General features: G+C 47.6%; 2 protein-coding genes across 3 annotated transcripts in view; both read left to right on the top strand.

Moving 5' to 3' along the window:
- Positions 1-5,033, top strand: part of LOC122363652 (nocturnin-like) — a 37,463-nt gene extending 32,430 nt beyond the window's left edge. For both annotated transcript variants that reach the window (XM_043333166.1, XM_043333173.1), the window contains exons 2-5: positions 254-477; positions 1,685-1,806; positions 2,238-2,444; positions 2,819-5,033. In XM_043333166.1, the coding sequence (XP_043189101.1) occupies positions 254-477; positions 1,685-1,806; positions 2,238-2,444; positions 2,819-3,301 (1,036 nt within the window). In that variant the 3' untranslated portion in view covers positions 3,302-5,033. The remainder of the gene's footprint in view (positions 1-253; positions 478-1,684; positions 1,807-2,237; positions 2,445-2,818) is intronic.
- A 7,052-nt stretch (positions 5,034-12,085) lies between these two features.
- Positions 12,086-18,891, top strand: LOC122363643 (hsp90 co-chaperone Cdc37-like). The gene is made up of 8 exons (XM_043333157.1): positions 12,086-12,343; positions 13,507-13,561; positions 14,477-14,610; positions 14,906-15,062; positions 16,221-16,496; positions 16,848-16,963; positions 17,271-17,460; positions 18,031-18,891. The coding sequence occupies exons 2-8, from the start codon at positions 13,529-13,531 to the stop codon at positions 18,274-18,276; spliced, it is 1,152 nt and encodes a 383-aa protein (XP_043189092.1). The 5' UTR covers positions 12,086-12,343; positions 13,507-13,528; the 3' UTR covers positions 18,277-18,891.
- Positions 18,892-21,950: the final 3,059 nt, after the last annotated feature.

Genomic DNA, 21,950 nt, shown 5'->3' with positions numbered 1-21,950 from the left:
AGCTTCTGAATATCCAAAGCTCAGCTATCTACTGTAGGATATTCATATATTTTCCCCTGCATCGAACGTCCATGTTTGGGGCTGTCTCAGAGCCAGCGGCGGCGTCGGTCTGGCGACCACCGCTGACCAGCATCACTTCGAATAAAACACAATTTTATCATCATTATAAAGCGCTGCTCCTTCCGGCAGCGCTAAACCGATGCCGTATATCTTCACCACGATCTGACGCCTGTTCTCTCTCTCTCTCCCTCAGGATGGGCAGCTTCACGTCGGCGCCCAAGATCCTGAACCCGGACAGTGCCGATGACGCGCTGACGTTCCCGGAGGAGTCGATGACGCCGGCGGAGATGGAGTCGTACTGCCGTCAGCAGCTGAGCGAGCTGCCGCCGCTGCTGACACGCGAGTTTACCGTCATCGAGCAGCCTGCAGACGCCGACAGCCAGTTCAGGATCATGCAGTGGAACACGCTGTCACAGAGTGAGTGGGGCGGGGGTGGCGGATGGATGACGGCTGAATAGGGGCGTCACTTAGGTGTTTGTTAACCCTCGCCCGCACATGCCATTTTCCCATCCTAGAACGCACATGGGGGGGGTGGTTGCCACCCCCCCCCCGCGCCATTTCGTTCCTGTTGGAGATAGAGCTTAGCAGTAAAGACCAAAAAGATTCTTTGGGAAGAGACGAATCCAATGATACCCAGTTTTACCTTCTCAGGTCAGTCATTGACCTTCCAGGTCAGGTCAAACTAAAAAATGTTGCTGTTTTGGGTCATCGTTGGATATCAAGTGCGCTGCTTATCAAATACCGATGACGATGCTGTTTTCTGGTGCCAAGCCAGCTAGAACCTCTTTGTCACACTATCCGACCAGAATTTTGCTGCTGAGGTCATTTCAGGTCAAGTTAGGTCAAGGTCAATTATATGTGTTTGTATGTCTGTGTGTGTCTGTGTGTATACTGATGTGTGCACCGATTGTTTTTGGGTCCATATCACATGAAATCATGATCTGAGAAGCTTTTACCAAAAATGCAGTCAAAAAACTTCACAAAAAGTAAATTCAGCTTGCCTAAAACGCAATTATCTTAGATGACCTAGGTTGACCTTGACCCTGACCTTGACCCCTGTACATCGTCGAACAACATGTTCCATGATAGGTGGGAGGTAAGACTGGCAAAAAAGGCCGAAATCAGGGTGTCAGAAGCTCACAAGGCCCATGGCAAACGCAAGATGTTGAGAATTGGCCATTTGGGTCATGACATGACCTGAAAAACAAGGTCATATCTCCGAAACCAAAAATCACAGAAACTTGAAATTTTCAGTGGACATCAAGAAAGGATAGACGAGCAGCTATACGAAAAATCAGCCTTCTAGCTCTAAAAATGTGGAGTGCAGAGCAGAAAGACTGCCTGGGGGGGTGGCAACCACCCCCCCCCCCCATGTGCGGGCGAGGGTTAAATTGAAAAGACTACTCTTATGCCATCAAACTCAAGTTACAAAATAATGCTTGAGTAACGAAACATAGTTAACGCTTACCTATATAACGAACGTATATTGCTTTCATAGCTCATATAAATCGAACGTAATTCTCATGTACATTTTCCCTCCATTGCATACCCTCATTCTAACGCCAAAAGTGATATGTATTTTAGCTGATCATTTAAATCTATAACCGTCGTATTTTCTCCACAGCGCTGGGCGTGCACAACGACAACTTCACCGAGTGTCCGTCTGCGGCTCTGGACTGGGAGACGCGCCGCTACCGTCTCATTGAGGAGATCAGTCACTACGCTCCGGACGTGCTCTGCCTGCAGGTACGCCGCCCGGGCCGTACCCGAATACGGCGCCGCCACGCCCGCCGCCGAGCGGGGCGGGACGGTGTAGTGGCCGCCCACTAGAGGCAGTATATGATGGGCCATATGTGCGGGCATGACCAGATACGGAAAGGAATGAGGGAAATGAGCTGGGGCAAGGGGGTAGTAATTGGGGGCTTAAAATAGAATACGCATGCCATGCCTGTAAAAGGTTACGTTACATCTCAACGTTCCTAAGTGATGCACATTTTACACACGGCAGAAAGTTTTTATTATATTTAGGTTTGTGGCCTATTTTTGAGTTCGAGAATAAGTATACGGTCTATACGCAATGCCGAAACAATGTGCAAGCGGTCACAACAGACACACAATGTCTGATCTTCGACACGTTTCTTCTCACTGACACCAAGCGCCAACCCCCGCTCTCGCAGGAGGTGGACCACTTCAAGTTCTTCCAGAAGGCGCTGGGCACGATCGGTTACTCGGGCGTGTTTTTCGAGAAGCCCGACTCCCCGTGTATCTACATCAAGGGAAACAACGGTCCGGACGGGTGTGCGCTCTTCTTCCGGAACGAGAGGTTCGAGCTGGTGCGCACAGAGACGCGCGTCATCGAGGTCTGGAAGGTGCAGAGCAACCAGGTGAGAGAGAGAGAGAGAGGGAGAGAGAGGGAGAGAGAGAGAGAGAGAGAGAGAGAGAGAGAGAGAAAGAGAGGGAGAGAGAGGGAGAGAGAGAGAGAGGGAGAGAGAGGGAGAGAGAGAGAGATGGGCATAGTGATGAGATTGAGGACCCGATCTTATATGGCTCTCGTGTGCATAATTTTATGAATCGGCACGAGTATGACCACTTAAATGTCGTGAGCGAAATGAATGAGCGTCGTTTGGCTTCAGCGATAATTTTGCCTATTGCGGTCAGAAAATTATTCGGACATTCAGCTATTTGTACATCACACCTCGCGTATGTTAGGCTGCTGCGTCCACCCTATCTGACCGCCGCCCGCCGTCTCCGCCGCCAGGTGGTGGTGCTGGCCATTCTGCGTGACCGGCGCACGGGCCACGAGGTGTGCGCCGTCACCACGCACCTGAAGGCGCGCTCGGGCGCCCTGCTCAGCGCCATCCGCAGTGAGCAGGGCAAGGACCTGCTGTCGTTCGTCAGCAGCCACGCCGGTAACCGGCCCATCATCGTCTGCGGCGACTTCAACGCTGAGCCCAGTGAGCCCGTGTACGCCACACTGACCCAGGACAGCGACCCGGAGCTGAGCTCGGCCTACGTGCAGGCCACCGGCGCAGAGGCCGACTACACCACCTGGAAGATCCGCGGCTCGGGCGAGGTGTGCCAGACGCTCGACTACGTGTTCCTGTCGTCGTCCCGGTTCAGCGTCGAGTCGATCCTGCCGCCGCCCACCGAGCAGCAGCTGGGAGAGGCGCGCGCGCCCAGCTTCGCCTACCCGAGCGACCACTTCTCGCTGGTGACCGATGTCAGTATTCTGCCCAGCTAGGGGCGGGAGGAGGGCCCTCCCCGCCGGGCCGACAGCGGGGCGACAATGTCAACACATCCGGGAGACACAGAGGCATTACTGGTGATTTGTTGAGTTCTAGTGTTCGGTGCTGTTTGTTGAGTGATGAGCCTGTGCTCCACATGTGTTGCTTACAACGACGAGTTCGTCTGTCCCTTCCGTTCCTCATCTTTGCAAAATTCAAAATTTTGATGCAAAATTAATTATCATCTTCATAAGGATTTTAGAAATAACAAAGTAATATTTAGCGGGTTGCTCACAATAACGCCTTTGATGAAGCTGATCAAATAATCCAACTTTTCTTCATTTTCTCTCCATAACTGTATTCCGTGACGCTTTACATACTTCTGAGTCCTAATAGCTCAGATCAGTCAAATAATTGTACAACGAAAGAGTTGCCGGCACAAATGACTCAGAATACAAATGCCGTGTGCCAGTCTGCGCCCGGTTTGGTACGTGCCAAGGCAATTGTTCGAGTAAGCTGTGCCTACATGCACTCGTGTGTGATCACCGTTCCATGCTTCTATCCTCAAGATACAGATATCCTTCTCCTCCACTCCGCAGCCCCCTCCGGGCTGGACAGGCAACTTTATCTCATGCGGGCTGCTCCCTTGGAGCGGCACCGCTGCTCCCGAGGGAGCGCACCCCGTAGCCGGGTGCAGTGAGTGCCTTGGGGCTGGGTGGCCTGTCCTCTGGACGGGTTCAGCCCCGGCGACTCACTAGGGTGCCTGCCCAGACCAATGTCACCCCCTATATCCTATTATCCTCCCGGCTCTGAAATGGTCTTGTCAGACCGAAAGGGCCTAACCCAACAAAACAAACAAACAAAATCGTGTGTGATGTGTAAATTATGTGCGAATGCGTTATTTATGTGAGCGCGGTAATCTTCATTTCGGCTATTCTCTTCTCTTCTCACCCTCCGGCACACTGGGACATCGATTGAAACGTTTCACCTTTCAACGACTTTCACTTTGTGAATAAAAAAATATATAATCCCTTCTCAGACCTATCCACAGCAATCAAACCTCTATCAGTTTAGGACAGCACCAGTCAAGCTGATGGTCCTTGACTGTTCGGTGATCGTCTGAATGTAGCTGCACTTGCGCCATTCGTGCGACAAAGACTAAGAAAAATGATTGATGACCGATTGCTAATCTGCACACCCTTGCGATGGTGCGCAGTTAGAACCCAGCGTCTTTGTCCTACGACCGTCACCTTCCTCCGAACAAGGAGCTGTTGTTGACGATCTGAAGACACGTGCATTGTGCACTGCACGGTGGCCCAGGTGACAGTGTAGTGACTTCCGACCCTATATTAGAGGCCGGCAGGCTCTATTGTTGGACCCGACCCACTTCCCTTCCTCCCAATGACGTCCTTTTCACTGTCAATGCCTGTTCTCCCACTGTGCTATCCCTCCAACTGCCTTATGTCCATGCCCTGTTCCGGTATCCTGGGCGGGGCACCGAGGGCAGAGGTGATTAATCGACGAGCTGGTGCACAGTTTGCCATCTTGTATGCGAATGATGCTAGGGTAGCGCCATCGTGCGCTGTGTTTTCGTCGATTGTTCATACCCAGTCCTCGGGAGATGTTCTACATTGGATATTCTCTGTTGTACTTACCTTTTTCGGTATGCATGATGTCTTGTATTTATATTGTACAATTATTTATATGCGCTGGTAATTAAGATGGATTAATATATTTATTGGTCCGAAGCTCAGCCTTTTTTTAGCAACAAGGGAACGGATATACAGTATAGGTACACGGATATACACTAAACGGATATACATTTATTTGCTCCTGATACTAATACTAAGAATGAATGGTTCAAGTAAGAACTTTGAGCGGCACGGTGGTCGGTGCTCATGGGCACCGGCAGTATCGCCCCTCCGACTGCACTGGTGCAGGTCATTACAGCGACCCTCTCAAAACCTGGCCAGTGGCCACGTAGCGGTAAACTATGTATGTACCGGGCTTCTCAAAAAGGTTGGACGGTTTTATAACTAACGTATTGAAGGGTGTATCAGTGTAACAAAACATAATTGGGTATCACCTGAAAGCCTCATCAAAGACATTTCGTTTGAGGGGATTTCGATCCTCGGCAGTCGCCTTTCTGAGCCGCGCCGAGGTCATGTTCGAGATGATTCCCTTTTTGCTCGATGCACAGCTTAGCCCGGCGCAGCGCGACCTCTGCTGCAGCCCGACCCGAAGAAAGCTGCAGACGGCACACCGCTGACTTCACTGCATCCTTATGATCTTCGAAACTTTTTGGGTGGTCTCGGTACACCTGGGACTTGAGTTGGTCCTATAGGAAAATGTCCGGTGGGGTTACGTTCGGAGAATTCCCCGACCACGGGCGTGTCTCGAACCTCGAGATCACGCTCTGCCCGAAGCGCTCCCACAGCCCCTCCCGGTTTTCTTTAGCGGCATTGGCGTGGCACCGTCTTGCTGGAACCATTGGATCTTAAGCGTTTTCGGATATCTGCTCACCCTGATACTGCAGAACTCTCCAAAATTGTTCAGTATTGTAAGACATGTTTATAAAGTCTGATGGCCAAGAGTTGCGAACGAAAATTATAATTAAAATCTAAATCTTTTTGTATTTCAGACGTTTCGACAACACTGTGTCATCGTCAGTAATTGATATAAAATATTTCCTGAAGTCACAAATCACAAATCACAAATCAGTTATTTTTAAAAATGTGATTTGTGACTTCAGGAAATATTTTATATCAATTACTGACGATGACACAGTGTTGTCGAAACGTCTGAAATACAAAAAGATTTAGATTTTAATTATAATTTTCGTTCGCAACTCTTGGCCATCAGACTTTATAAACTCTCCAAAACGTCGCCAGAGCCACCCGATATCGCTGACCATTGACGGTCTGAGTAGCGCATCTCTTACACGAGTGGTGTTCGCCGTGAGCCTTTGATTGGGTTTATGGCCGCCGCTGTGTTCCTTGAATTGCGTGAACCTATTGTTAACACTTCCTCGAGCCAGAAACTTGTCAATAATGTGGAAAATTTTGTTTCAAGATGTTGCTCTCTTTGCCCTAAAATGTTTGCGGATCCTCGTGGTGTCGAACCGACGACTTAGTCTGGGAAAGCATAATTTCACGAGTTTTGCTTTTACTTCCTACGAACACGGCTTCATTTTTTAAGCTCAAACCATGTTGTCATATAAATCTACGAAAAATTCTCCGTTTTTCAACGTGCATTGGTTTTGCTCAAATGTTGTTAGGGGTCCTCTATTCGGAAAAGAAGTCCGTCTAACTTTTTTGAGAAGCCCGGTATGTACAGCCCTCTGCAAACTGCGTGGTAGGCAGGGCTGCGGAGTCGATGGATTTTCGGCGACTCCGACTCCGACTCCGGCTTTCAAAAACCAGCTCCGACTCCGACTTCGACTACGGGCAGAATTGTCGACTCCGACCGACTCCAACTCCCGATTCCGACTCCGCAGCCCTAGTAGGGTTGCGGAGTCGACAGATTTTCGGTGACTCCGACTCCGACTCCGGCTCGGGTTTCTAAAATCGACTCCGACTCCGACTCCGACTCCGGTCACAACTGTCGACTCCGACCGACTCCGACTCCGACTCCGACTCCGACTCCGACTCCGCAGCCCTGGTGATAGGTATTCTTTTTTTTTCGACAAAACCGAGAATAACGCGAATACTATGCTATCGGTCACTCGGAAATCGTAACAGCAAGACACGTGAGACTCCGCACCTTAGGTTGGCATCATCACCGTATTCATTTTCCATCTAGTTCGGCAACAAAACCCAAAAGTTTATATTTGCCCATAAAACAAACTTTTGCATTTTGTTGCCACACAAGGCGTATAGTTTGTTTAGTGATAGACCTAATCGAAGGAGTGCAGCATGGCGTATCTATTTGAGTGAGTTCCAAGTCGACCAACTGATAGCATCGATAGCATAGCCTTTGAGTTATTAGCCGTTTTCACGACGGCCATCTGGTATACATTTGGTTACGGAGCGAGCGAAGCGAGCGTAGTCTTTCCTTAGATTAACGGAAATTTCTGAGTATGAGCGGCCGGCCGGCCGGCCTTGGTCACGCTTTTGCGAGGCTTATATCTCAGCAACCACTTGACCGATTTACACGCGGTAATTTTTGTAGGGTAGCTTCATTCCTTCTACCAAGTATTGGACTATTCCCGATGCATGTGGGTGACCCCTTATGCACGTGCCACGTGCAAAACGAAGAGGTGTCACTTTTGTAATTGTTGCAATATCTCGGTAACTACTTGGCCGATTGCGCTGAAAGTTGGCATGTAGGTAGGCACCCACTAGGTAATGCATATCCATGTGCCAGAGTTGGGGTGCTGCTGCACGTGCGCACGTGCTGGGGTCGTTTCCAGATCTCGAGAACGGCTGGACCGATGGCGCTCAAATTTGGCACATGGCTAGGGACCGGTTAGTAGGGTGCCGTGCAAAAGTCAGTTGGGACCCATTTTGCACGTGCGCACGTGCAGGGTGCCGCTTCCAGATCTCGAGAACGGCTGGGCCGATTGTGCTCAAATTTGGCACATCGCTAGAGACCGGTTAGTAGGGTGCCGTGCACAAGTCAGCTGGAGGTACCCCCTCGAAATTTCGCACGTGCAAGACTCACCCCCTCGCTCGATCCGTTAGTCGCCCCAAAAGGCGTTATACTGGTGCACATCTGGTGCAGATCAGGTGCAGATTTGGGCAAATCAGGTTCAGTGTGTCTCTTAGTAGCTGTCAGCTAGGGTTACACTAATTGCTTATATGCCTGACATCGACCTTAACATTGGTATTGGAGGCAAGGTATCTTCCTCTCGATTCAGGATCTAAGAGCGAAACGAACTGTTTTACTATCAGAAAAATCGCCCGCCTTCGGTATTTTTTGTCTCAATCCTCCCACAAGTCAAGCAACCCACGTTAAAAAGGAAATGACGCAAAAACACCAGCTAGCTTAGGTTCGCTAATATTATGTAGGGGAGAGTGGGGCAAAGCGGCCACCCGGGGCAAAGCGGCCACCCATCGTTTTAGCCCTTCATAGCTGGCGTCAGTTCCAATTTATGGTTTCCAATTAGGTATACTTCTCTTCACGGTCGTTCGAATGAGCCAGACCGGGGTTTCAGGCCCATCACCATTGTTCTGTGAAACACGGAAAAGCATTTCTTGCCAGGTTACCAACTATGTTTACAATTTTTAAATGTTATGTTATTCCGTAACCGTTTGTAATTTTTATAAGCGTTATAGTCCATGCATTGCATGGTTATCGTACATGTATTCTACCAATTTTAATGTTTTTTACCCCACTAATAGCTAAGCTGGAATACTGTTGTCTCGGACGGTATGCGCGGGGCAAAGTGGCCGGGGCAAAGTGGCCACCCCCCAATTGGCCATAAGTTGTTTCCATCTCGATAAAAAAACATTATTTATATTCAAATGTGTCGTCAGGCATTCATCTTGGCCACTTTTCGGTTGCATGAGTTACCAAATAATGCAATTAAATGTTTTTTTTTTCATGAAAATCCTTTCTTTGTTTACCTACAAGTGGAAGATGATAAAGTTAACATCCATCCTCGCTTAAACCTTGTCACCATCAAATACCCTAGTCGTAAATGAGGCAACAATTTTGTTTCTCATATGGGGACTTGAGAAGACGCCAGTGGCCGCTTCGCCCCAGGGTATAGGGCAAAGTGGCCAATATGCATAGGTTTAAAGTTTTGTCAATATTTTTCATATGTGAACGCCTTTGGAAATAAAACGCAGTTGAAATAAAAGGCAACTTAATAGGGATCACATTGGTATAGAAAGAATCTTTCCAAGTTTAAAAATCAAGCGTTGGCATCGTGAGAAGCGTTAGGGTGGCCACTTTGCACCACTCTCCCCTACTTTACTTTCAGACCAGTTTTATAAAAAACTGCTATTTTCACAATGTTTGACCTATGGAGGCTTAAAAGTTGACCTGAGGTCAATTTTGATTACGACCTTATCAAAAGAAGAGTTCAAAAGCTATCGATTGCTTTTCCATGCAGTTTCCTAGCTATCATAGTTCCTGAGATAACGGCATGTTTTCTGAAAAATATAATGACATTTGGCAAATTTTGACCTTTGATAACCTCTGGTGACCCCAATATTGCTCTAAGATGAAAAATGACCGAAATACTTTCAAACGTACGTACGCATTGAGAGCTGGGGCATTCCACGATAGATCGTACCACTTTTTTCCAATTTGACACCCTCATCTCTCGGATTTTAACGATAATTGGTCTAAGGGGTAATCAGGGGCTCTGAATCCTCCTGTAACAATTTCAGGCTTATCAGATTAGTGGTTTTTGAGTTATAGTGTATAGCATGTTTTGGATCTTGCGTTGCAGCCCCAAGTTTGGCGGGCTGTAACTCTAAGACGGATAATCCAAATGCCAAATGCTATACGGCATTGAACTTGCATTGAAACAAAGAATAATATGCATTTTTAAAATTTTGAAATTTATATTATTTTTGATATATAACACCTCGAGTTTCCTTTCATTTGCATTTTTAAGCCTTTGGGACCAAATTTTTTTGAATTTTTATTTACTTAAAAACATTTTTGGATCATTTTTAAGTAGTATGCAAAAAATTAGGAAGGTGTTCTTTCTATAAATGTACTTATTTTGGGTCACCGTAATGGTCTCGAATTGTGATTTCGGAAGAGAGCCTACAAATGGTGTGGTAAAGCTGCCTAGTGACATCACTGGTTACTGAAAGTTCAATTGAAGTCATTTTTGCCTCACTTTTGCATTGCTGACCTTGCGTGACGTCATTCCTACGTCACTAGGGTCAATAAGAGTTTTTCGTCAATAACTCTCGATCAAATTGAGCTAGAGAGACGGGAAAGCTACCAATGGACTCGGGAAGACATTGCGAATCGAATGATGTGCAATATGATCTCATTCACCCAGCTTCGTAGCCTGACCGGACTGTTAACCATCTCTGTGGCGGCGCTGTTTGTCCAGCGCCGCGCTGGTTGGCTTTGCCGCGGACTCGGGGCGGTCACGTGATGCCCGGCGGCTGGCTGCCGGCTGGGCCGCCCGGTCGGGGAGCGGAGCCAAATACACGGCAGTGTGCTGACCCGAGGTCAGCGACTTAAGCTGACCTCACCAGAACAAACAGGATACCATTCGACGCGCCGGAGCTAGGCAAACACAAAGATGCTGAAATCGCGGCTCTGCGACCATTTGTTGCGAAGCTATCTATCAAAAACCGGACCCGTAATTTGGGTCACTTGAAATGACCTCAGGGGTCACCAATGAACCCGAGACCTTAAAATATGGTATCATTCGATGCATCTTGTAACGGCGCACATGCCCGTTTTTTCCGCAAGGTTCTAGCTCCATTACAGGCGAAACGGCGAGCTGGGGTCGTACCGAACCCCCGAAAACCCATTTTGTATACATTTAAATGAGGAACTTATAGAAAGAACACCTTTCTAATTTTTTGCATGTCGATTTTAAAGGATCTGAGGTTTATTTTGAAGAAATAAAAATGGCAAAAAATTTGGTCCCAAGGGCCATCATAGACAATTTAAAAAAATACTACGACTTTTTTCAATATGTAAAGCTTTTCTTTCCAATTTTAAAAATACTGTATTAATCTTTGATTCATCGTTAGTTCAGAGCTGTTTACCGTTTGTTGCTTGCTTAGCTCGTTTTTGAGTTATAGCTCATCAAACTCACCCTTACAATCTGAAGTTTAGAAAATATGCAATGTAACTCAAAAAGTTTTCATCTGAGAAGTCTGATATTTTGGCAGGTGTTTTTGGAGCCTATGATTACCCCTTGTACCAATTTTCATTTAAATCTGAGAGATGAGGGTGACGGGCCTGGTACGATCTATCGTGGAATGCCCCAGCTATCAACTGCTTTTTACCGCGTCTTTCTAGCCCTCTTAGTTTTTGAGTTAGAGGTGGGTGGTAACATATGCCCCCCCCCCCCCCACTAGGACGAAGTTGGCTCGAGACCGCCACTGGGGCGCGGGTTAACTGGCTTCAAATATTTATAACACCATGTCTGATGTCCATGCCACCAGGCACCATGCCATTTGCATTTTGCGCTAACTGTAGGCAGTTGCAATATAAGGGTGCTTTGAATTGAAAAGCATGTGTTTGATGTGTCGCATTTTTGACGCGAGTGTCGAGCAACGGACTAACGGGACGTTTCGGGTCAACTTCAGAGGTCTTCACAAATACCTAAAATATTCCTACTCAACAGGTTTGTGGCATGCAAGGCTGTGTGGCATGGGTGTTTCCACCAAGATTCCTTTACAAGATTCCTTTACTTCCACAGTGTAACTTGAACTATATAAATATTAAAGTCACCGTGATAATTATGTTTCAACCACTGTTTCCATAGGCGGCGGAACGGGGAGGGCACCGGGGCACCGTGCCCCCCTTAACATTAGCCCTATGGGCGTTGCATGGAAAGAATGGGACCAAAGGAAGGTGTTCCGCCGGCGCCGCTACTGACCTTGCCCTTGTTTGTTTCGGCAATGTTTCAGGCCTCGGTAACTCCTGTCTCATCTGTTGGTGTCAGCTCCTGCACTACTTCACGCTCCCTTAGCATAAAAGAGATAAAAATGAGCGTTTGATTTAGAATCATTTGCATTGCTAGCTTTGTGCGAAACGAATGAAGGAATTTAGTCTAAATATTTCCTGATATGGAAGCAGATTAGATACCAAATCAATTCAATTTGCGACAAATATGGCGAGCTACAGACATCAATAAAGCTTGTTGTCGTGTTCGAAAAAGATGTACGTGAAAGCTGTAGACGCTAACGAAGGATTCAATCAGGCGGAAATGTTCGTTACGTCGCTGACCTTGAACACCTGACGAAATTAAATGGGCGTGAATTGAACAGCATGACCCCAAATGCTCCCTGATTTTCGGGAAGGATCCGTTGAGTCTTCAGTTGGTCTTCAGTTCAAGGATCAACGGTCAACGCGTTGTCGTCTGCCGTCTGCGCAGCTGATTTCTGGTTATTTTTCACTAGTGACTGGTAAGTAGTGTAATTTCGTCAGTTTCGACTTTTTAGTTAGGTATGCTATATGGTGCGCTTCGTTGCTATCAATAAATAAAATGAGTATATCATCAAGAATCAAGATAGACTAATTTTATGTGATGCAGGTTTTAAAAGTAAAAGAAGCTGGAATGCATGAATCGGAATTGGAGATTAGGATTGGGCGGATTGATGTAGCAGAACAAGGTGTGGCTGTGTGGTCTTCTTAAGCGCATGCTGGATTGCGAACATTCACTACGTTTCCATGACACGTCTAAATCGATTTAGCGAAATTTCACGTGCGTTTTTCTTGGAAACTATTTACCTTATGCAAAAAATGAGCGTATATATGGTTTTAGCTAGCACCTATGACCTAATCCTATGTTAACATTTTTAAATTACGCCTAAATGCCATGATGGAACAAATCCATTTTTCAAAATTGGCTTAGATTGTGTCATGGAAACGTAGCCATTGTTCACCTGTTATCCAGTGGAAATTCCTGTGGAGTGTAGGGTTCGCCAATGTGGCAGCAAAAGGCTCGCAAGTAATGATGTGTGGCATGTGTTGTGGTAGGAAACGCAGCTTGCTAATTGTAAGCCTGTCATTGAAATTTTAATAGTGCTCCTGAGTCTGGAAATTTGAATCAAGTAAAATTATATGACAATCTTAGATCCTTACTGCAGTACTGCCTGATTTGGAAATGTGGATATTGGGGGAATATGGATGAAATTGGAATTGAAGTTGATGGAGCTGGATAGGGACCACCCCATTCAACAGACCTGAGTAGGTTGTGGCTGGTAGCTGCTCCTGTCTTTGAAGAACCTCAACTATCCCTATCAGAAATCTTGCTTTAAGAGTGTCATACTCATGACTCCAAGCTAGGCTCTTGCTGCCTTCAATCCAATAATGCAATGAACTGTCAAATGGCAAGACATTGTTGATTGTATTACCTGTCGGTAAGGTTTGCATGGTAGATATGATGAAACTGAAAGATATTTGGTTGGGTGCGGAGGATCTTGATACCTGTTAAAATTGGAGTTACCTGCATATTTAATGGTCTTACACTTTACAGTATATGTCTACAGTAAATGTTTCTTTTCTCCTCCTTTCCCCCCTCACAAAACATGTCAGTCCTGCTTTACAGCTCATTTGTTTTTCACAGATTCAACTTGCTTAGAACGAAGATGGTGGACTATAGCAAATGGAAAGATATTGAGGTAAGATAGAAATCATGCATGTTCATATGTCACACTTCTACACTATTTATGTTAACAATTTCGCATTAGCAAGAGGTCACAGTAAAAGGACAATAAAAGTAATGTTGAAAAGAGGAGCACTGTTTGAAATTTGAGATTGTCAACATTCTCGGGTTATAACCAGGGATGCGGAGCCGTGGAAATTTCAGACGGCTCCGGCTCCGGATCCGGAGAAAAAAATCGGCTCCGGCTCCGGGTGAAATGTCATGGCGGCTCCGGCTCCGGCTCCGAGTAAAATGATCCGGCTCCGGCGGCTCCGGCTCCGGCGGCTCCGGCTCTGGCTTCTACTCAGTACATCCCCTATGCGATCAATTAAATACGGGTGGAAGAAAAAGGCGATGGGATTGGTACACGTTGCTTCTGTATTTGTATAACAAGGCTATTCTGAATACCACATTGTTTTACGCCTTGTACTGTCAAACCGAACTAGGTAAATAATTGTTTCCTCTTAAGAAAAGGAGCCGGAGTCGCCCCCTTTTTTGACGGCTCCGGCTCCGGCTCCGGCTCCGGGCTATATTGTTTCACGGCTCCGGCTCCGGGCAAAATATGCCGGCTCCGGCGGCTCCGGCTCCGGCTCCACATCCCTGGTTATAACTAAGCCCTTCAAAACCATCCATTTGTTCAGTTTGTAGATATTGGCATTCTATTCATGGAAGAATACTTCAGTTGGCATTTAGTGCAAAATTATATCATGCTTGTGCATTTTATGTTTCACAATCAATTGTTCTACCATATCAACAATTATGTACTGTGTAGCTTCAGTGTGCAGCCCATTAGGCTGATTCATGCATCTCTTCTGTGTGAATAGCATCCGTAAAAGCAGGGAAATGCTGCACTGATTGCCCAATCTGACTGGAATCCTACACCCCTGTCCAGGTGTCGGACGACGAGGATGACACCCACCCCAACATCGACACGCCCTCGCTGTTCAAATGGCGCCACGAGGCCCGCGTTCAGCGCACCAAGGAACACGAGGAGGAAAAGCAGAAACTCGCCTCGCAAAAGAACCAGTAAGTTTTGTGAAAATACTCAATTCAAACTGCCCTTGAAGAACTTACAATTTACATACTAGTTTAAAAACAAAATTAGAATGTGGGTATATACTTAATCAGTAATGGTGGTGCTCCTAAGTCGTTGAGAAATGAAGAAAGTCAGGCATATCACATGTTTTGGTAAATGCACAGAATTGCCACGACTGAATGGAATGCATAACCAGCCTTTTCTCTCAGTGACAGTATTTTATTGGGATAGTGATTTCTTGCGTATGGGTCATGGGTGTCAGGTTAATTGATTAACTGGTTTCAGGTATGTAAAGCAATTGGAGGACGCAAGGGCAAAGGTACAGAAGGCCGAAAAAGAAGGATCCCCTAACCTGGATAGCCTGAAGAAATCACTCGCAGAAATTGAGAGCAAGACTGAGAACATCAAGAAGGAATGGGCGGAATTCGAGAAAAAGGAGAAGGTAAGTGATATATGTATTACACTGCGTGCAATTGATTCTCCGCGATGAGCCATCACATTCGAAGCTTCCTGTTCGAGGCAGCACCCATGTACATACTTGGCAGCTAGTGCGTTCAATAAGTAAGTTCCGGAGAGCAATTACATAAAATTCACGCGGTTTACGCACGCGATTTTTTCAGGGATTAGAATTCAGACCTTGATGTCGAAGTGACCGCATTTTCAGCTTCTTATTCCATTTCTGTGACGATATGGAGCAGATCAAATAACACCATTTTTTTAGACTGCTTTAGAAATGGCATCGGCCACCCGAGAGGATCAACGTTCAGTGATAAGATTCCTAGCTATCCAGGGCTAGCCGGCGGCTAACATCCACGCCAACTTCGTGAATGTGTACGGGAGCCATGCTCTAGTGATTCCGCAGTTCGGAAGCGGAAGAAAAAGTTTGGGGAGGGGAGGGAGAGCGTGCGCGACCTGGCACGTGCAGGCAGGCTGAGGACGATGGTCACAGCTACTGACGTCGCCAAAGTGGAGGAGATGGTGATGGCCAACAGAAAGATTACTGTCCAGGCGATAACAGAAAGCCTAAACATAAGCCTACGCCAGGATCATTAGAGACCATCTCCTGCCAGTAATCGCCAGTTGCCGCCCCCGAGAAGGCCCGTGGTCGGTTCATCCTCCACCAGGATTGCGCGCCTCCTCACCGTGCCCTCGTGGCGAGGGATGCCCTGCAGGCAGAGGGCATCGAGGTGCTCTAATACCATCCCTACTCTCCAGACGTTGCACGCAGTGACTATTGGCTGCTCGCAGACATGAATAAAATCTCCGGGGCCGGAGGTACGGCTCGCGGTCTGCACTCGGGTCTGCTTTTTACCAGTATGGCGAAAAGACCCTCACTCAAAGCTTCCATGCGGCCATCCGGGACCTGGCCAAGCGATGGGAACGATGCGTTCGCCTGCAGGGCGAGTTCGTCGAGCCGTGAGCCATGTTTGGTTGAGATGTGCCAAAAAATAAACGAGTTATATCAAAACGGAACTTACTTATTGAACATACTGGTAAGGGAGCAATACCGTGACTGAACGGTGACTCTGCAGGCTCGTTCGATTCTCCTCGTGCGGCCTCCACATCGCCCATCCTCCCTCACAAAGGTCCGATTTTCTAGCTGATGCCGTGGAATGTGGACACGATCTCCAGCGATGGCTTCTCCAAGACGGTCATCAACGCGAAGCCGAAGCGGAAGGACGAGGACATGACTGAAGAGGAGAGGGAGGAGCGCATGCGCAACTTCATCAAGAAGTACGAGAAGGACATCAAGAAGTACGGCATGCTGCGGAAGTACGACGATAGCAAGCGTTTCCTGCAGGACAACATGCACCTGGCCTGTGAGGACACTGCCAACTATCTGGTCATCTGGGCCATCAACCTAGAAATGGAGGAGGTAAGTGCCTACGTTGTTGGACAAATTATCTTCATGCTTTTGGAATTAATTTGTTTACTTGTCTGTAATTGAGATTTACTTGCCTAGCACTGATGAATTCTTGAACTCATGAAAGTATGTCTTTAAAAAATTGGAGGCGTGATTGTTTCTGAATCGCGATGGTTTAACATGCTAAGCTTGAACTCGGAAGACCTTGTCGACGAACCCGAAAAATCCAGTTAACTAACGAGAATTTATCATACATTGGCCTAACCAGTGTCGCTGCTTGATTTCGGCATCTTAGAATCTCGGCTTCGAGTCATTTTACACGAGCACCGCATCTAATCTCATACAAATGTTTTTGTTTTACAGAAACACAGTCTGATGGAGCACGTGGCCCACCAGTGTATCTGCATGAACTACATCCTTGAGTTGGGCAAACAGATGGATGTCGATCCCAAGGCCTGTGTGTCGTCCTTCTTCACAAAGTGAGTCGGTGACGAGCCACGGGTATATTATGTTGGAACCACTGATAGTCATAAAGTGGTTAGTTTATGTGGAGTAATCGTGCTCGAAATATTTATTTTCCTTCTTAAATGGAATTTTATAGCCACAATTTCACTTTTTGAGAATCGATTGAAAAACTTACGCGCCAATTTTTGTATCGCATACGACTGGCGCTATCCACATACCGTTATCAGGCCTTTGCCGTTAGCTCTACTTGAATGCAAGGGGCGTATTTGAACTCACTTCCATAGTAATCTCACCACACCCGATCTCCGTGTTCAACCCCAGGATCCAGGTTGCCGACCAGGACTACAAGAAGGCGTTCGATACCGAGGTGGAGGCGTTCAAGTCGCGTATCCGCACGCGCGCCAAGCAGAAGGTGGACGAGGCGATGAAGGAATACGAGGAGGAGGAGCGCCAGAAGCGTCTCGGTCCCGGCGGACTGGACCCCGCTGAGGTGTTCGAGTCCCTACCAGAGGTAAGGGGAAGGCGGGGTGGGTGAATGGGCACTGGCGGAGGGGAGTTACTTACAGCTAATGTGTTCTGACCTACAATAACATTCTTACAGCTTCATGACTGGATTTTTGTTTGTTTGTTTGTTTGTTTGTTTGTTTGTTTGTTTGTTTGTTTGTTTGTTTGTTTGCTTGCTTGTTTGTTTGTGTTTTTTAAGGAACAGTTTGTTGGAAGGAACAGCCGAGCCTCAGTTAAATATTTTATTGATATTCCGTGCGATGAAGCTATTGATGGCTGATATGGTATTATGTCAATTCCATTGCCGTTGATATTTAAGTACGATATCGTTTCCTGCTTAGAGTCGATCTTTCGAAAAATGGAAATTGTGCCATCCATTTATATTGGAACTATCAGTAACGATTTTATTCGTGAGTTCCCCACGCGCCCATTGTACTCTGCACTTTGTATCCGTTGAGCTGAAATGGTATAGCCCCCTTCCCCCCTCTCACCACAAGTCTGATTGTCACGTAGTAGTGTATCACTGAACAACGGTTCGACCACAGCATCAATGCCACTATTCCTCCTCCTCGGACAGGCCCTGCAGAAGTGTTTCGAGACCCAGGACACCGAACTCCTCCAGAAGACCATCTCTGAGATGGACGAGGATGAGGCGCGCTACCACATGAAGCGCTGCGTCGACTCCGGCCTCTGGGTGGCAGACGCCAAGGCGGCAGAGGCCGAGAAGGCTGCCAAGGAGGCGGCAGAGGCGGCAGCGAAGGGAGCGGCGGCAGCAGAGCCCGTCTACGATGAGGTGAAAGGTGCCGCGAAGTCAGAAAAGTGAGTGAGAACAGTGTGAGAGCGAGGACTGGCGGCGGCGTGCCAACTACAAGTTGACGTTCCGGTCGCGAGATGGCAGCAAGATCGCGCGCCGGTGGTATCCCATCGACCGGCTTAGTTGTGTTTACGTCGCACGCACGCGGCTTCCGCGTGTGGCCGAACTTATCGCGACGTCCAGCCCGAGCACGGGGCGGGGCGCTGTCACCGAGGTCTGCCGCAGAGAGGCGGCTGGACGATCGGAGCGGCAGAGCGGCCCGCGGACCAGGGGCGAACCAGTGATGACCACGGCCGTCTCGAGTCAGTGGTGGGGAGGGACGGGATGGTCACGACGGATAACTCGTATGGACGGGAGGGACGGGATGGTCACGACGGATAACTCGTATGACGTGCTTACGTCGGGCACTAAGAGACTGAGTGGTGTGCTTTTGGGGCAATCGATGTGTCCAGGAGAAATACAGCCCCGAGTGCCGACGGACGGCTTCGTTTCAGCTGATCTAAGGGCCAAAAAAGTGCCGGCCGTATACACTATACACGGTCCGGTGTTGCAGTATGTGTAATGATTGCTCCCGCTGTGTGTACACACGAGTGACAGTGAAGCGTAATACACAATCAAAAACAGCGTACTATTATGGCCTTCAAGAAGCTAATTACCTACCGCTGATTGTTTTCGTGCGTTCTGACTGCGGCTGGCATAATAGTTCCGGCCCCCTTATGTTGATGACCGTGCGCTATCGCGTGTCTTTAGAAGTCACGCATCACTGGCTGCAAATGAACAGTAGTCTGTGTCAGTTCCTGGACGGAACAATAACGTGCATATCGTGGATTCCTTTCCTATATGGACACTATGCGCCGGACCTAATATCGCAGTGGCGCGCGTTATTCGCGTGAGGAGCCTCGCCTCCAGGCCGGATGCCCGTTCACCCGCCCCGCCTTCTTTATCGCACAGTATAGGCGTGATTTTCTTATTGCTATGTCCACCGTGCTGGTTTTCTAAAGACGGACAACTCTGTGCCCTAGGCCGTTGGAGATATTTGCTCGCCATCCTAACCAGTAACCAGTTCCCAATATGCTATGGAATTCGGTAGAGTGCGACATGTGGCTGGCTCTTTACAATTCGCTGTTCGACTTGATAAGCAATGCTCCCGCTCTTTACAATTCGCTGTTCGACTTGATTTGCAATGTTCCCTATTATATTAAAGTTTGTCATGCATTTTGCTTTTGCTTTGGGAAATCGAACAATAAATCACCGTTGAAACAATGGCTAATTTCGATCCGCATTCATTGCTCGCATCACTTTTCCTTTGATGAAATTGTGTGTGCTTGGCGCTAGGTAGCTACATTTGACATTGCATTGGTAGATCCAGAAAGGTGGATGAGTGAATGCAGCGGGGTCCTGCCCACCAGAAATATGTTGCAATAGAAAAAAACCCGGATTTGACCTTTTTAATCACGGATGTGCTTTCAAAGCGGCTTTCCCGTAAAAAGTCTCGGCTAAGGAATTTTGACTGGTGGGCCACTTGGGCAGAGACATGGGCTGACCTTCGTATAGTCCCCCCCCCCAATTTTTGATTTCTCCCCAGATTTCGGCCACTTTATTCTGCAAAAAAAAAACTTCAGAATGGCATTAAAAAATGTAAAAAAAAAACGGAGCTCGACCCCCCCCCCCCCGACTCTGAGAGGAGAGAGTAGGGAGGAGAGAGGAGAGGAGAGAGAGAGAGAGAGAGAGAGAGGAGAGAGAGTAGGGAGCAGGGACCCACAACCCTCTCAGTGGTGATACTCCGGGGGTGCACATAAAATCGCACAAGTATGACGCAGATTAATATTTGACGATTACTTACGGCCGGTCGGATGTTAAAAACCAGCGATCCCTGAGTGGATCGCTCGCCGACTAGTCGGAGATTCGGAAGCGGTCGGACGGGATCGGGCGTTGTCGGGTGGATCGGGAGGAATTGTGAACAGCACGAGTGCAATTTTATATATAAAGTGGGTTGTAGCAGGAACCCCAAAAGGGAGTTGTAGCAGCGACCCCAGCATCTCTGAAAATGATAATTAAGCCTACTGGTGTCGCTGGAAAGAAAATTGACTCAAAAGCCCAAGCGCACTGCGCAACCCTAATATTTTCTTAAAAAAGTTATGTACACTTCTGGTGAACAATGTCCCAAACTTCAGATTTCTCTTGGGTGTCTGGGTGGAAAATTCTAGCCACCCAAAATGTGAGAGTGGAAAATTTTCCATTCTTATTCTTGAGTGTCATCTTCAGCCCAAATGAGAAATTTTTGGAACGCTGACTGTGAACGGTTCGAAAGGTCCGACTGGTCAGATGTGTGACTGCAAGCATTATACCTACCGGTCGTGAAGACGCATAATATCGCTTGCAGACTTCAATTGGCTGGAAGTTGCCGACACTACCTCTAGTTTGACTCTGGCTTATATCGTATCTCTCGGCGAGCCGTCTGAGATCGCTCGCAGGCTTATCCCCGACCGTCTGAACTGGTCTGTTCTTTATTCGTAGTTTTTCTTGTAACCGACTGGTCTGCGGCAGATGCTTATGTGACTGCAACCACTCGATCGATCGATGGTGCAAAATATGGCAGCAATTTGACTGTGACGTCACATGGAAATCGGAGTAAAAATCATACAGCAAAGACGTCGGTAAGTGGTGGATTTTTTTTTTAAGTTGCGGTTACTATAGTCCACTTTTTACCCCAAGAGGATATTGCGAACAATAGGTTGAAGTTTTTTTCACAAGAATATGTTTCACCGGTGGGTACTTTACAGCCTAAAATGTACGATAAAATCTGCGAATTCAATTTTAAATGAGAAAAATGTGAAAACTTAGATTTTTTCGGAAAATTACTGGTGGGCCAAATCTTTGAGGCTGGTGGGCCATTTCGGGTCACTGGTGGGCCATTTGGCCCACCAGTTAACATGTTAGCCGAGGCCCTGCAGTAGTGTTCTTTCCATGGGAGGAAAGTAAGGCTGCATCATTGTTGCACGCTGTGGGAGGGGCAAATGCCCCAAATGCCCTTCCTCAGAATCAGCGGTGCATTGCGTATATATCGCAAGGGTGGTAAAGACTAGTAGCATTAGGGCGCCACTCAATTCGCCACTCCTTCATTCAACAAAGAAACTAACGACTTACTTTGTGAAATGACCTTTGCAACCTTCTCTTCAAATATTTAAAGAATTATGCACGATTCATAACGGGATTCCTAGCTGTTCTGAAAGCGCCGTGCGATTATTTTCCTTGTGCATTGTAGAAAAGAGCGCCCACTTCTGTACTCAGACACGCATTCGTGCAGAATTCGTAAGTTCACACTGCTCCAGTTCAACCACAATTCATGCTCAGTCCGCGGGGAACTTCTGTGGAAAATTTATTGGATTCGCCCGAGACTCTTGGCGCGGCGGCATTGCTTATGCAACAGTTTCGTGGCCAGCGCGGCTTAGCGTGGCTCTCTTGAGGCAGTTGTGTGGTCAATGCCGAGCGGCTCAGCCCCTTATCGGCCGACCCGGTGGCACAAAGGGCCGCGCCGCATCGACCCGCTACTTATCCACCGCAGTGCACGCTTCCCTCCCCATGCTCGTCTAAAGTGTGTTCTCTACCTCCCTCTTTTTCACCAACTCGGCGAGGTCGACTCGGCGCTAACAGCCGCATGCCCCCGACTATCGGCGGGGTTG

This window comes from Amphibalanus amphitrite, unplaced genomic scaffold (assembly GCF_019059575.1).
Source record: "Amphibalanus amphitrite isolate SeventyFive unplaced genomic scaffold, NRLGWU_Aamphi_draft 000026F_arrow, whole genome shotgun sequence".
NCBI classification, from domain to species: domain Eukaryota; kingdom Metazoa; phylum Arthropoda; class Thecostraca; order Balanomorpha; family Balanidae; genus Amphibalanus; species Amphibalanus amphitrite.
The sequence above is the reverse complement of the archived record's forward strand: the minus strand, read 5'-3'. Positions and strand labels throughout refer to the sequence as shown.

What these genes read in the sequence shown, in the direction of transcription:
- LOC122363643 (XM_043333157.1), top strand. Translation starts at nt 13,529, where the DNA reads ATGGTGGACTATAGCAAATGGAAAGATATTGAG. An exon ending in AATTCGAGAAAAAGGAGAAG is followed by an intron (nt 15,063 to 16,220) that starts GTAAGTGATATA and finishes CCGATTTTCTAG; the next exon opens with CTGATGCCGTGGAATGTGGA. An exon ending in GTGTCGTCCTTCTTCACAAA is followed by an intron (nt 16,964 to 17,270) that starts GTGAGTCGGTGA and finishes GTTCAACCCCAG; the next exon opens with GATCCAGGTTGCCGACCAGG.